This window comes from Geotrypetes seraphini, chromosome 7, assembly GCF_902459505.1.
Source record: "Geotrypetes seraphini chromosome 7, aGeoSer1.1, whole genome shotgun sequence".
NCBI lineage: Eukaryota > Metazoa > Chordata > Amphibia > Gymnophiona > Dermophiidae > Geotrypetes > Geotrypetes seraphini.
The window spans coordinates 163,181,641-163,197,684 of NC_047090.1; the positions used below are offsets into that span (position 1 = coordinate 163,181,641).

The window sequence follows — 16,044 nt, forward strand, 5'->3', positions numbered from 1 at the left end:
GCAAGCTTGTGGTACCCTTCTTTAAACAGCCAGTCTGCAATTAGCAGATGCTTCTTTTACCTCCAACATTATAGCCGCACGTCCCCTGTCCTGCAGAATCTCCAAGCTATGAAGAAAAGTCCGTAAACAGTTCCCATTATGAGTTCAAACCTCTGTCTTAGGTCGTATAGGCCATCATCTGGGCGGGGATCCCAGTATGCTTATATCTTACCCGTCGTTGAGCGAATGAATGGTGCATAAGGGATGCAGGAAGCTTTTTCAGGAGATTCAGGTATAAAGGTACCAAGATGTCATGAGAGATTATGCATGTATGGGATAATATTATGTCTGACCCTGGTAATGGTAATGCAATAGGCCATGCCAAATTAAAACCAAATTAGAACCAAATTAGAAAGTGTCAGAGAAGATACTGGAAATACATGTATAACTGCCTTAAAAGCTAGAAGGAAGCTTGTGAGATATAGCTATGCTGACAAGCAGTTTACAATTAATCAAACTAAAATGAAATTAGGTACTTGAGAAAAGCAACCCTATCTGTTCCGAAGGCTCACAATCTAGCTAAAGTACCTGATAAACTAAAAATAAGTAATAGCAACATATACTACATTTCCAAGGTCAAAAATCAAAGAAATAGAAATGGTTAATCAGCTGGCTGGGTTGGAGGACAGAGGGGAGTACAGGACAATGAAGCCATTGTGACATCACAGAGGAGGTTGGCTCTTATTGGTGGAATGAGGCATTATGACATCACAGTCTCAGTTTAGTAAAAGGGCCCCAAAGGGGATAATAATGGGAATGAATAAGCATTTTAAAAAAAAATTATTTATTGGAATTTTTATTAACCACCTTATCATGAAGAGATTCACTCAAAGCAGTTTACAATTCATTGAATAGTGATCAGGCACTCTGAAGTATTTTCCCTATCTGTCCTGGCAGGATCAAAATCTTACCGTGATACCTGGGGCAATGGAGGGTTAACTGACTCGCCCAGAGTCACAGGGAGCAGGCGGGGATTGAACTTGCAACCTTGGGGCTTTTTTGAAAAGCATCAAACGCTATTTCCAATATGAGTTACTTAAAACCAATATCAGTAGACACTCACATAGGACAATTAAATCGTTATTTAACTAACAAAACAGATATTCAGAGAAGAAATTCTAATCTATATCAGTCATCTGAATGGTCTCAAAATCTCAAGTATTCACATTATTTTAGGATAATCCTTGTGTGCCCAAAATCCAGTCTTATCCAGGACCAATATACTAGAACTATTCATTGCAATATTTCTGGAAAAGAATTAGTATAATCAAAAGAGTAGGATGCTGCTTTCTCTAGAGCTGATTTAACTGTACTTCAGTCACTTGTCACCAGCATTTGCCTTTTTTTTTGTATCCTCTTCTCCTCAGTCAATAATGTATGTTGGTACCATAGATACCTATTTACCCAAAAATATTTAAACTGGACCTTTATCTCTTATTTCCAGAGTAAAAAATGTTAATATTGGGTTGCAAGAGGTTTTTAGCAACAGCCGGTGCATTGAATGCTCTGCTCCAACAGTTATAGAATTCTTAGGAGCATTGGAGCAACGCAGAGCATTCATCATGCTGGCCAGTGCTAAAAACCTCTTGTGCGGTTTTGTAAAAGGGAAGGGAGGGGCTGTTTGGGAGATTAATCAGCTTTAACTGGCACAGTAATTGAGTGCACCATTTAAAACCGATTAAAAGCACATTTTTAAAAAATGGTGCCTAGCATCGCTTAAGGTCTTTCCCCCCCTCCCCCCCAATTCTTTATTGATTTTATTAAATATAAAAAAGGGCAACAGAAATACATTCAAGAATTAAAAAAAAAACAACAACCCCCCCCCCCCCAAAAACAGCCCTTACATACTTTGTAAATTACTGAAATCTCTTTACCCCTCCCCCTCCCTTCCTGAATGCAAGGAACTAAAATCAAATCTGGGAAGTAACACTAATCATTAAAGGGGTTCATAGACAATGGCGCGAAAGACAAAGGCGTACCCGGACAATTGAGCGCAGCGCGGAGGCGCACACCGCTCTAAATTACTGTTTTTAGGGGCTCCGACGGGGGTTTTTGTTGGGGAACCCCCCACTTTACTTAATAGACATCGTGCCGGCGTTATGGGGGGTTTGGGGGGTTGTAACCCTGCACATTTTACTGTAAACTTAATTTTTTCCCTAAAAACAGGGAAAAAGTTAAGTTTTCAGTAAAATGTGGAGGGTTACAACCCCCCAAACCCCCCACAACGCCCCCACAACGCGGCGCGATGTCTATTAAGTAAAGGGGGGGGTACCCCCCAAGTCCCCCCGTCAGAGGCCTAAAAACAGTAATTTAGAGCGGCGCGCGCCTCCGCGCTGTGCACAATTGTCTGGGCACGCCTTTGTCCCGGCGTGCTTTTGACCTGACACCCATTAAAGGTATTTAACCAATGATTCCAATGGACTCCAAATTTCCTTAAATTTCCTATATTGCCCACTTTGCTCTGCTAACAATCTTTCATAACGGTAATATAAGCAAAGTGTTTCCCACCAAAAAGTAAAATTCAGCCTAGCCCAAGTTTTCCAATTTCTGGTGATTAATTGTATGGCAACCCCAGTTATTACAAGAAGTCTATCCTTATTTTTGTCAATTGGACTTTTGGACTGTAACGATGTCCCGAATAAAATCACATCATGTGACAGCGGAATAGCGACACCTAAGACAACATTAATTTTACCCCAAATTGTTTTCCCAAAATTAACCCCCTCTTTTACAAAGCTGTGCTAGCAGCTGCCGCGCGGCAACAGCCCCGAAGCCCTTTAAATCTCTATGGGCTTCGGGGCCGTTATCGTAGCGGCCTGAGCTAAACGGCTTCGTAAAAGAGGCCCTAAATATCAATGGAGTATAATTGAATGCACCATTTAAAACTGATTAAAAACGCATTTAAAAAAAAATGGTGCCTAGCATCGCTTAAGGTCTAAGTAGGTGTGTTTACGGACGGAGCTGACTTTAGGCATCACTAGGCGTTTCTAAGCGCAATGCTCCAAAAATCTTAGGCTCCAGAAGTGTAGGCATTTAAAACCCTGGCCTACATTACCGGCACCTAACCCCCCTCTATTACTATACTTTTTAGTGCACGATAAATATTAGCATGCGCTAATCACGCTAACTGCTAACTGCGTGCATGTTATCCTATGGATGCATTCACGGTTAGTGCACGTGTTGATTTAGCATATGCTAAACATGCGCTAAAACGCTTAGCGCAGCTTAGTTAAGAGAGGGCCTAAGTTTTTTCTTAGGCTCTGATAGCTAAGATTCTGTTAAGTGCGATTGGCATGCGAGCAGCGCTCTTTTTCTAGGTGCTGGCTGACTTATGCACCGTTTACAGAATCCGTGGTTTAAAAAAGGTTTGGATAATTTCCTAAAAGAGATGTCCAGAGGCCATTATTGAGATGGCTTGAGGGAAATCCACTGTTTATTCTGAAGGCACAATGAGATTGATTTCTGTGAAGGAGAATACTGTTCGATATCAAGTTTCAAGTTTTATTATTTTTAATATACCGACCATCAGCATATATCTGGCCGGTTTACGATGCTAAAAAAATAAAATAAAAGGTAAAATAATAATTATATAAGGGGGAAGAGTGAACATTAAAAAGACAGTTAACAAATATTAACATGGACTTGAGGGTAATAAGGGGGAAGGGAGGGTCAATAATTACATTATTAAAAACAAAATTTAAAAAGAAAAGGGAGGGGGGATATAACATCAGGAATGGGGAAAGCTTCGTAAAAGCGGTTGAGATAATTTTGCTAGCTTTAGGAGAGGAGGTATTTATGTTAAATCAAGAATAACGATGATGTCTATGGCGGGAGTAAAACTATGGAATCTTCTCCCTGGCACCCTGAGGACCTTTTTAGACCGGCTACAGTTTAATAAAATGTTAAAAACTCAATTATATGTGGAGACCTTCTTGTACTGCTATGTCGTAGAGAGATACCTAACAAGAATTTGAATGATGATCTTTGCTTTATAATTACTGAAGATTGAGGATATGTAATTCCCTTCATTAAAATGTCATTGTGGTGTGCTGATAGTACTCTGTGTGTTGCCTGTTGAACCATTGTGAATGTTTCATTCTGTTAACCGCTTAGTTGTAGGCAGTCAAGAAAGTTTAGAAATAAATAAATTCCTAGGATAATCAGCATAAAATCTGTTTTACTACTTGGGATCTAGCTAGGTACTAAGGACCTGGGTTGGCCACTGTTGGCTTGATGGACCTTCGATCTGACCCAGTATAGCAATTCTTATGTTCTTTTGTGAGCCAAGTATAGGACAATCAAGCCATTGTGACATCACTGATGAGGTTGGCTCTTAGTCATTGGTGGAATGAGGCATTATGACATCACAATCTCAGTTCTGGAATGTTGCTGCTATTTGGATTTCTGCCAGGTGCTTGTGACCTGGGTTGGCCACTGTTGGAAACAGGATACTGGGCTTAATGGACTTTTGGTCTATCTCAGTACGGCAATTCTTATGTTCTTATGTGAACCAAGTATAGGACAATCAAGCCATTGTGACATCACTGATGAGGTTGGCTCTTAGTCATTGGTGGAATGAGGCATTATGACATCACAATCTCAGTTCTGGAATGTTGCTGCTATTTGGATTTCTGCCAGGTGCTTGTGACCTGGGTTGGCCACTGTTGGAAACAGGATACTGGGCTTAATGGACTTTTGGTCTATCTCAGTACGGCAATTCTTATATTCTTATGTGAACCAAGTATAGGACAATCAAGCCATTGTGACATCACTGATGAGGTTGGATCTTAGGCATTGGTGGAATGAGGCATTATGACATCACAATCTCAGTTCTGGAATGTTGCTGCTATTTGGATTTCTGCCAGGTGCTTGTGACCTGGGTTGGCCACTGTTGGAAACAGGACACTGGGCTTAATGGACCTGTGGTCTGTCCCAGTATGGCAATTCGTATGTTCTTATCAGTTTGAGCTACCATTAAGACATGTTATTTCACCACTAACTCAATGACATCTAATTACTCATAGCCGGGGTGGTCTTCTTTTCATGAACTGCAATATAGCACGTTCTAACTTGGAGAAGGCTGCCCCTCTTTTCAGGGCTGGGGTTAACAGTATAGTAGCACATCTTAATGGTAGCACACATCGATAGCTTCCCTCCCTTGTACTGGTATATTTTAAAAGGCAGCGCAGCACTCAAAGAGTAATTGTTTTGGCCGAGTCTCTTATCCTGGCGTGCACTGTGTCAGAAAATGTGTCCCCTCCCCCTGAAAAAATATTAGAGAGAATTAGAGTTCGTCCCTAGGATCAGCTGCTTCTGCAGCCCTGCACTGCACAGGCTTAAAATGCTTTAACACGGTATTGCAACTTTTGTTTCTGAAATCCAATAGGCAGAGTAACCTGTTACTTGCTTCTTTCTCTCTTTTTTTTTTTTTTTTTTTTTCCATTTTCTGCCTCAGCGCTACAACTGAGTCATTCTGTTGCTTATGGCTCATGGGTATACAGGGTTTTCTGCGTCGTGCTGCATTATTCCTGAGTTTATCTGTCAATGTTATTTCCTGCTAATGCAGATGTGGCATCCTGTACTCCCCCTTTCATAGACACTTGCCAAAAATCGTCTGCGAGGCTGAAAACTATGCACAAATCCTGCTGAGTGAATGTTTGCCTCCAGCCACTTTCATCGTTTGATTTCTTCTAGGCCTCTGTGTCAGAAATGGAGAAAATAAGGTAAGTCAGACAGTTTATTTGCATATTCTTAAGGAGAGAAAAATATTTAGGGATCCAAATATAATGCCCAGATTCTGAAAAAACAAAAAACAAAATTTGAGGGTAAAGAGATATGACTGGGCTACTGAATTATATAGTAAGATGAAAGCTGTATAATGTATAGACAACGTGTAATGGATTTGTTTGTGTCAGTAAATCTACCCTGCAGGCAGACTAATTCAGTATAGAAATTCCACACAAATATGGATTCATTACCAAGGTGCACGGAGTTGATGGAGAAACGTTAGTATTCATCTACCTTTCTCCTGCAACAGTATTCTTTGCTTATTTGAAATGCAAAGGGGGGGGGGGGGGGGAGAGGATCAATAATTCATGAATAGTTTTAAAAGATATATGATGGAGTGCAAGGCATCTAATTATTGTGGTCTGCTTACATGTAACGCTGTCTATCTGTTGTGCCAGGTCTGCTTTATTTGCTGGGTAGCAGGAAGAACACATCTGTCTGCAGTTCTGTTGCACTGTAATGTGTATCGTGGTGGTTTTTGCTTTATTGGTTTTTTATATTAAGAGCTGACTTTGTGAGCTAATTCTGTTAATTACCATCTCCCACCCAAGTGTAAGTCTGCTTTGGGGAGCACTGCTCGTGTGTCTTGCAAGAGGGAGCGAGAGAGAGAAAGAGGGTGTGTGAGAGCACACTTTAAAAAAAAAAAACAACACACCTACAAATGTTATCTGTAGTGGCAGAGATCCATCTTTACAGGAGCTCCACCGATAGAGTTTACAAAGCCCTGGTGTCGTTGCCCACTTCCCAGTTTGCAGGGCCCGGCCGAGCTGTGCTACTTCTGGATAACGCCGTGGGTCTGTCCGTTTGCACAGTATCCAGGCAGGCTTGCTAAGATTTCACGGAGAAATCCGAAGAAGCCGATTGGTCTAGACAGCACGTTGCTGTCATATCGCAGGAGGCGTTACGAGTTACAGGATGACAGCGCAGTGCCATCCAGCTGGCAGATTTCAGTCGTCATGAGAGATGTTGGCTAGACACACAGAACTCTCTTTGCCAAAGTTTTAGTGGCAATTAACCCAATGAGTTATTAATCGTCATGAGACAGGTTGCAGCATGTTTGTCATTTTGCATGCTTTACGGTCTTTCGGGGGGGGGGGGGGGGTTTGCCTACACTTGTTTTTCATCGTAGCTTAAAGATGTTATGCTTTTATTCTAGAGAAGTTCAATTTAAAAGCAGTTTGCAGTGGCGCATCATTGCTCTATACATCCTGTGTCATCTCTCATACATGTTTGTTTGTTATCGCCCGCCCATATCCAGAGCGAGTTACATATTAACATAAGGAATAAAACATAACATTTATCATACAAAACACATCGAGACAACACTATAACCAACTACATACATACATATTAAATCAAATTGCATAAGACATACCCGTCGCATCAACGACGTACGTCGTTTAAGGTCAAGCCAGCCCTATCATCCATCAAAAATGCAAAATTACATAAGGCACACAAGATGCCTCAATGAAAAACATCCTTGTGCCAAATGAGACAAACCAGACCATCGAAAACGTCCGTGACCAGCACTCAGCACTCAACAGTTATCACTCCTACCCCCTCAGCCAAACTCATGCCATCTATTTCAGTTTCTTGAAGCTTGTAAATTGCATAGAACTCACATGAGACTTTGCGAGATAGAAGTGTTTATTGTATTCCACTGTATTTACTAGCAATTTTCCAGTATGCAATTAATCCTCACACATCTTTTTCCTAATTTATAATTATAAGATCTTATCCATTTTAATCGATAAGTTGCTAATGTGTTTGTACGTCCCAGATGAAGAGGATGATGATAAGAGCAGTCCTAGGGAGAAGAGGTAAGTTAAAAGAGTGACTTGGAGACTGATATAAGTATGAACACGTAAAGGTTCATCTACCCATCACGATAAAGGCAATAAAGGGAGACACTCAAAGCTACTTAAACTTGTGATATGATTGCAATGACTTCCTAGGGACAGATAGCAGGGGTCAATCAACATAGGGTATTGTAAGATCTTGGAATTTTCTCAGGAATAACAATGGGAACATGGCTGAGGAAGGATAGCAGGTTGGCGTGGCTATAATCTCTAAATGTGTATGAAATACTGAGTGTAGTAGTAGACGTGAATCACTTGTTTATCTAGAACTCTTTGGGTGTTGGCGGTATAGAAAAATAAAGTTATTATTATCATATTTGTGGTCTGCATTGGCCACTATTGGAAACAGGACGATACTGGGCTTGATGGACCTTCAGTCTGTCCCAGTATGGCAACTCTTATGTTGTAAGAACACAAAGGATAAGGTATGATCTCCTGCATACAGTCAGATTTGTATGGCTGGCAACTGGGAGATATCATGAACACAGAAACTAATAGTAATAAGGGCAAGAAAGAAGTAGGAATGCATTTTAATTGAAAACCAAACAGGAAATGCCAATAGATGACATTCATTTGTTTTTCTTTTGTTCACTAGCACAGCCAGCACGTCCCCCTTGCCAAAAGATTCTTAAAAAGAATTCCATGGGCTTTTCCTCATCCTCTTTCCTACATCCAAATAACGTAGATGTGATCTTCAGTCATTCCTACCCTCTGTTTCCATATCCCAAAAGAGTGTCCATTGACCCATGGCTAGCACCATTTGGAGGAAAGGCGGGAGAGGGGAGAAATGATAGAGACGTTTAAATGCCTATGTGGCGTAAATACACATGAGTCGAGTATCTTTCAATTTAAAGGAAGCTCCGGAATGAGAGGGCATGGGATGAAGTTAAGAGGTGATAGGCTCCGAAGTAATCTAAAGAAATACTTTTTTACAGAATGGATGGTAGATGCGTGGAACAGCCTCCAGGAAGAAGTGGTGGAGGCAGAGACTGTGTCTGAATTCAAGAAAGACTGGGATAGGCACGTGGGATCTCTTAGAGAGAGGATCAGATAATGGTTACTGCGGATGAGCAGACTGGATGGGCCATTTGGCCTTTATCTGCCATCATGTTTCTATAAGAGGGCCTGGGATAGGCACGTGAGATCTCTGAGACTGGTCCAAAACACCGCCATCCGCCTTATCTTCGGCCTGAAGAAATGGGAACACATATCCCCCTTCTACCACAAGTTGCACTGGCTGCCATTCGAATCCAGGATCCTATTTAAGTTCTCTTGCATCTGCTACAAAACCGTATTGGGTATGTCACCTGACTATCTCTACCCCCACTTCAACCTGAACTATAATAATAAGAGCTCCCGCAGAATAACTATGTTTGCTTTCACCTCACTGAAAGCATGTCATCTTAAAAGATTCCTTGAATGAACCTTCTCTTTTCAAGCGGCCAAACTAAACTCATGGCTCGCCCAAATTATACTTGACGCCTCTTCATACCTCCATTTTAGAAAAAAGCTCAAAACTCTACTTTTCAATGAACCAAATCCTTAATGCTCCCCTCTTCCGCCTTAACGCTCCCCCTCTCCTCATTAGTAAACAGATCGAACTCTCTTCTCTGCATCAGACCAATTCCTTCTCTCCCCCCCTCAACACGGCCCACCTTTCTTTACTTTTTCCCCCTCCTCCTCCCCCCTCCCAATGATTCCTGCCCCCTCCTCTCATACAATATGCTTTGCTCCCCCTTCTCTCAAATTCAATTGTACTCTTTTACGGTAAATACCGTTTATGCTCTGTATTAGTCCTTCCTTACTTAAATTGTCAATGTAAACTAGTTTGACCCTTTGATTGTCTTGTTATGTTCTTCTTTTTCAACTGCACTGTATGTAACTCATCTATTTGTTGTGAACCGCCTAGAACTCCCTGGGTATGGCGGTATACAAAAATAAATTATTATTATTATTATTAGAGAGAAGAAGAGATAATGGTTACTGCAGATGAGCAGACTAGATGGGCCATTTGGCCTTTATCTGCCATCATGATTCTATGTTTCAATCTTACTAAAGTTCTATGACATCACAATGCAGGTATAAAGAGCCTTAGCCAATAGGGAGAGGAAGAGAGAATGGTTACTGTGGATGGGCCATTTGGCCTTTATCTGCCATCATGTTACTATGTTTTTATAATATATATTTATGAGAGTAACTATATAATAACCTGTGATACTACTTCAATGTATATATATCTAAATCACAGTTAGTAATTACAAAAAATATTTCATAAAACTGATATAGTGCTCAGCCCCACAATCTATTATTTGTTCAAATGTGAAGTGAACCATATAAAGGCTGCCATCAGACCATCATTGCACCTATATTGTCTGTGCCACCACAATCAGTTTCTTATTCACAAGCAGAATAACAATAAATGTCCACTTAAATGCTCGCGGTGGTGCCAACGGCTGGTCATAAGACAGGCAGCTATGAGTAAAAATGCCAGTGTCACACCATTAAAATACTCATAATGCCGTGAAACAAAAGTCTTCCCTCTCCCCCCCCATCCCCCCCAACTCGAGTTTTGCAACTGTGTGCTTCCTCAGGAGGAGAAACTCTTCCAATGGCTTCAACCCAAGCGACCTTCCAAACTGAGCAAAACACAGTGGTAGTTAGTCAGCAAAATATTTTTTTTCTTTTTCGGTGCATCAACGGTTTAGAATTAAATTTTAACACACTTCTCTTTGCCGGTCCTGCGGGGCATTAGCCCCTATATTTGGCCAGCGTTTGGTATCTTAATTCAATGGCCGTAGCTGGCACCGGTTCTACCAAGCTCAGTTTCAGAGAAAACCCCTTCATCAGGAACCTACAAGGATTCGGGCCACAAAAAAGGAATAGCAGTTTCATGACAAAAGTCGCAAACGCTGAGTATTGTACCGCCTGAAGACAAGGACCGAGAAACCACCATTTTATTCAAGAGTCCTCCGTGGGATTGGTAGCATGGAATGTTGCTATTTGGGTTTCTGCCAGGTACTTGTGACCTGGATTGGCCTCTGCTGGAAACAGGATACAGGGCTAAATGGACCATTGCTCTGACCCAGTATAGCTATTCTTATCTTCTTAGGTTCTTATGCAGTTAGGTTGTTTTTTGGATTTTTTTAATAGCTATTGGCAACTCCAGGTCCATGGGTAGAAGTTGAGCATCATCTGTATGAATACAGAATTAGTGGCTTGAGGCAATGGCGTAGCGAGAGTGAGAGGCGCCTGGGGCGGTGGCACCCCTCCCCCGCCCTCTGCTCCGCACTCACCTCCACATGTTCTTTCCTCCCCCCCCCCCCCCCCCCCGCCGTGCGCATGCTGCTTCCCTTCCCCTGTACCTCTGTAGCATTCCTGGCATGAGCAGCCAACCTCAAGCTGCTTTCACGCCAGCTTTGGCTCTTCCTAGGCGGGGTCCAGGAAGTGAAGTCAGAGAAAGAGTCAACGCTGACTGCAGGTTGGGGGTTGCTTGCTTGCGCCAGGAACGTTTCAGATGTATGGGAGAAGGGAAGCAGCATGCGCGCGGCGGGGGAAAGGAGGATGGACCGCCCCTCCCCCCCTTACTATGACACTGGCTTGAGGTAGACATTGAATAAAACAGGCAACTATATAGATACGAGTACCTGTGGGGCTCATCAGATTCAAGCCCTTGACGAGGATGAAGTAACTGCAAGGTATGATTGCTGCCTGTCTGATAGAGGATTTGTACCAGATTAGTACTTTGTCTCTCAAACCAGCTTCTTTCAGCCCCGAGAGCATAATGGTGTGATTATCAATACTGATTGCTGCTGAGAAATCCAAGATCACCAGCACCAAAGCCAGTCCCTCCATTATGGTTTCTATGGAGATCATCTGGCAGGGAGATGAGTATTGTCTGAAACCAGATTGATGATGATCAAGCCAGCTTCTTTCTTACAGCCAGGCATTTCGTTGAGAACATACTGCCTGTTCTTTGAATCTTCTCAGAAATGGGATGTTTGGTAGCGAGAGAGTAATTTATCTTGATCAAGAAAGGTCTTTCCAATGGTTTTGATAATAACTTTTCTGAGAAAGAGACGTTCGCAATTTCGATGACCCATTCTGAGAGTTTCACTTGTCGAAAAACTAGTTCCACATTTTCATATTTCATCAACACTTCCTTCTTGGACCCTTGAGGAAGGCTTGTTTGCCGAAACATGGTCCATGTCGGGTCCGACAAATTTCAATGTGATCAATGTGGACAGGTTTTTAACACTGTTTGAAGATTTTTGCAAGAAATAAAAGGAAAGTCAAGAACATTGTAGTTTCCACAGTTTGTTTGTGTTTAGATGAGTATGGGTCAAGGGAGCAATATGTCAGCCATAGGCTGGCCAGAATGTTTCCAATTCCTAAGTGTGTGAGAGCCCTTAACTTGCCGGCCCATGGTAGAAACCTCTACTGTAACTTTGTAAAAGCCAGCACAAATGTGACCATCTCTGAGAATCCCAAAGGTTGAGAATGGCTGATTTTTCGTGTCTTGGGTCCATAAGCAGTCTGCAAAAGTTATATGTTTGAGTCTCTGTAACTTTATTTCATTTTTTTCTCATGAAAAGATGGTATTTGGACTGTTGTGTTACAAATTCTTCGCTCTAACAGAATTCATTAAAATCTCATTTCTTGTTTCTGGAGCCTTCAGTCACCTTTTTCCAGAGATGAGCACAAATATTTGAATATCTCTGCTACTGTTACTATCCATTCAGTCGTGTCTGACCCTTGGATACTCTGTAGGCCAGTCCTCGCCATGCTTCCCTGTTTTCCAGGGCTTCTTTCAATTGCTTGATGTTCATTCCCGTGTCATTCTTGATGGTATCAAGCCAATGGGCCTTTGGAAACCTCTGACCATACTTTGTTCTTTCCCAGTGAGTGTATTTTGAATTCTTTAATATATGTGTTACAAGCCCTCTACTAATCTGGCATTATAAAAGTCATTTTCCTCATGTAAAACAAACTTGCAGAAAAAGCTTTATAAAATTACCTCATATATCTTGCAAAAATATTTATCTTATGTGTGTTATATTACATAACTATTTATGGATTACTAATATGCCCCAGAAGGAGTTCAATGCAATTTACAATTTAGAAGAGCCTGGCCATGTCCAGGATTTACATTATTTCAATGGGGTTCATGACATAGATATCTTGGTTTGTGTTCGTGTAGGCATGTTATTAATACATGTTTTGGAGAGAAGATTGTCCATATCTGGTGTTGTAATTTTGAAATTACAGGTTCTGGGATGAGTGTCATTTCCCTGGTTTGTGGGGTGATGAGTATGTAGAGAGTTTGATCATCTATCAAGATGGAAGAGGTAGTTTGTGTCTTGTTTGGTTTCTGTCGGGCGTAACCTGTTGTTTGTGTGTGTCGGGGGAGGGGGGATGATATTTTCAAAATAGATCAGTTTTTAGGTCTTTATGAATGTTTTGGTAGGCGGAGGTGCTCCTTAATTGTGCTGGTAAAGGACTGCACCATTTTGCTGCCAGTTATGGAAAGGTTGTAGAAGGAATAGTTTTGTATTTGATTCCTCTAGGATTTAGGAATCTTATTCTCATATGGTTACTGATCTGGTTATATCTGTCATTGGGTGGTATTTCTATCAAATTCAACAGTAGTCTGGTGTTTCACCATGGAAGATTAAGAAGATTAGTGAACATCGTTTAAAAATGCAGCTTGCTTCGAAGGGTGTCATTTCGTCATATTTAGTTGTTGAGAAAATAATTCTGTCTACTACATTTTGAATGGTTTGTTGGGGGGGTATTTATTTATTTTATTTTTTTTTGCATCCTACATAAAGAACATTGCAATAATCTAGTTGGGATAGTACCAGTGACTGAACCAAGATCTGAAAGTTTTCTTTGTGAAAGCAATGCCGAATTTGTCTCAGTTTTCTTAATGTTGTGAATATTTGGTTAATGTTTGTGTTTATGCCTCCCAGGATAGGCTGTTGTTGAATATAATCCCTAGGATTCTTAGTTCTGATTCCAGTACAGTTCCTTGTCGACTTACAACCTATGCAACTTACGATGGTTCGACTTTACGACGCATTTCCCCCATCTCCCATTCCAGCCCAGCCCATACTAACTATTTTTTACCCATCACCGCTGAACCACCAGGGAAAAGGTAGGTGGGGAGGGGTAAAAAAATACTGTAGTTAGTATAGGCTGACTTACGTCCAGATCGACTTGCAACCTGTCAGTTGGAACCAATTGCTGTCGTAAGATGACGAGGATCTGTATTTGTGGAGTGTTATGCAGGGTTATTTGAGTGGATTCATAGACAACGGCGCGAAAGACAAAAGCGCGCGCCGACAATTGAGCGCAGCGCGGAGGTGTGCGCCGCACAAAATTACAGTTTTTAGGGGCTCCGACGGGAGGTTTTGTTGGGGAACCCCCTAGTTTACTTAATAGACATCGCGCCGGCGTTATGGGGGGTGTGGGGGGTTTTAACCCTCCACATTTTACTGTAAACTGAACTTTTTCCCTAAAAACAGGGAAAAAGTTAAGTTTTCAGTAAAATGTGGGGGGTTACAACCCCCCACACCCCCCAACAACGCCCCCACAACGCGGCACGATGTCTATTAAGTAAAGTGGCGGGGTTCCCGCCCCCCTCCCATCGGAGCCCTAAAAACAGTAATTTAGAGCGGCGTATGCCTCCGCGCTGCACTCAATTGTCTGGGCACGCCTTTGTCCCGGCGCGCTTTTGACCTGACACCATTTGAGTGTCATCATTGGTGATTCTGGGTGGCCTTATCAGTAAAATAAAAAATTTTTGTTTATGTAGTTTCAGTTTCATGTTGTCAGCCCAGTCGGCAACTAGACCAATTACTTCCTCTACTGATTTGTTACTCTTATTTTCTTTCTTGTAGAAAGGACTGCATATTGTAATGTCATCTGTATAGGAGAAGTGAGGTTGTTCTTGTCTAAGAAGTGTCCTAGTGTTGACATTAGTGCATTGAAAAGTATTGGGGAGAGTAATGAGCCTTGGAGTACTCTGCTTGATGCTGACCATTCTTCCGATCTTTCTCCATTCATTTTTATGCTGTATGTTCTGTTTGTTAGGAATCCTTCTAGCCAAGTGTGCACTTTACCGCTTATCCCTGGAAAGTTTAGGATCAGTCATAGGAGTTGATGATCTACCACATCAAATGCACTGTTGTTGCCGTTAGATGCCATCGACTCATGTCCGAGTCCTAGTGACTTGATGAATTGCGGATCTGAAAAGACATCGGTTTTGTGCTAGTCCTTAAAGGTCCTCCAGTGTCATCCCCATGGTTGTTTTCGACGTGTCCAGCCATCTGATTGCAGGTCACCCTCTTTGACTTGTTCCTTCGATCTTCCCAAACATGATGTCCTTCTCCAGTGATTTCTCTCTTCTGATGGTGTGACCAAAATAATGCTATGAAATGTTTCAGGCTACGGAGGGGGTAAATTATTTTCAGAACTTACCTCCTATGCTCTTTTTGAGCAGATTCTTTCATTGTTTAGAATGTGCAATGTTTTGAAAGATTTGGGTACACATATAGGATGTAGTTTACTGAAAATTGAGGACTCATCCATGAGGGAAGGAGGTGAATGAATTATACACAATTATATATTTTTCACTTTTTTTGGTTTTGATTTTGTTTTTCGAGTTAAATTTGATTTTTTTCACTTCACATTATCACTTAAAGGTGGAGACAATATGATGTATCAGGCAAACTCCCTTGGGCTCTTAAATAGTCCTTACTAGAGTTGTCAGCCCCGGGGATACTGTTACAAACTTGATATACGAATTACAGTTCCCTGATACTGAGGTCTCCTCCACATTGGTGGATGTTAGATGGAAGAGTCACTAAAACCTTTTTTTCATCACCTCCTTCCCTCCGGGTTTATGGTGAGAGGTGTCTCTCTCTTTCTCCATATATTTAGCCAACTTTTTTCTTGTTCTTATTTGGGACCAGAATAAGACAGTCGTAACTTCATCATTTGGGCTTCAAGTGATAATAGCCGGTTTGATCTCTTCCAGAATTGATTTGTTAAGTCAAATTGTAGTACAAAAATTTGTTGTCCAATGCTCATGTGTGCTCTAATCTCGGATATCAGGGCACTGAGTAGTGTTTCAGTGCTACAGTGTTTTCTGAAACCCAATTGTGTGGTATGTAATAGTTTGTGGTGTTCCAGGTACTTTGTGATTTGATTTGTTACCACGGTTTCTAATAGCTTGAGATGAAGTGGGATTGAAGCTACTGGCCTGTAATTCTTGACATCATTCATTTTTCCATTTTGATCTTTTGGGATGAGCGTTAGAATGATTTTTTTCTAGGCATTTGGGAAATGTTCCTTTTTC

At 41.5% G+C, this 16,044-nt stretch overlaps 1 protein-coding gene and 1 long non-coding RNA gene across 5 annotated transcripts in view; one reads left to right on the forward strand and one right to left on the reverse strand.

The window, feature by feature from the left end:
• Positions 1-5,607: 5,607 nt before the first annotated feature.
• Positions 5,608-16,044, reverse strand: part of LOC117363571 — a 30,164-nt gene continuing 19,727 nt past the window's right edge. For both annotated transcript variants that reach the window (XR_004540097.1, XR_004540098.1), the window contains exon 4: positions 5,608-5,737. This is a non-coding gene — a long non-coding RNA (uncharacterized LOC117363571). The remainder of the gene's footprint in view (positions 5,738-16,044) is intronic.
• Positions 5,636-16,044, forward strand: part of BEGAIN (brain enriched guanylate kinase associated) — a 205,462-nt gene continuing 195,053 nt past the window's right edge. For 2 of the 3 annotated variants that reach the window (XM_033951536.1, XM_033951538.1), the window contains exon 1: positions 5,636-5,762. In XM_033951536.1, coding sequence (XP_033807427.1) covers positions 5,749-5,762 — 14 coding nt within the window. In that variant the 5' untranslated portion in view covers positions 5,636-5,748. The remainder of the gene's footprint in view (positions 5,763-16,044) is intronic. The other variant, XM_033951537.1, reaches the window with a different exon arrangement.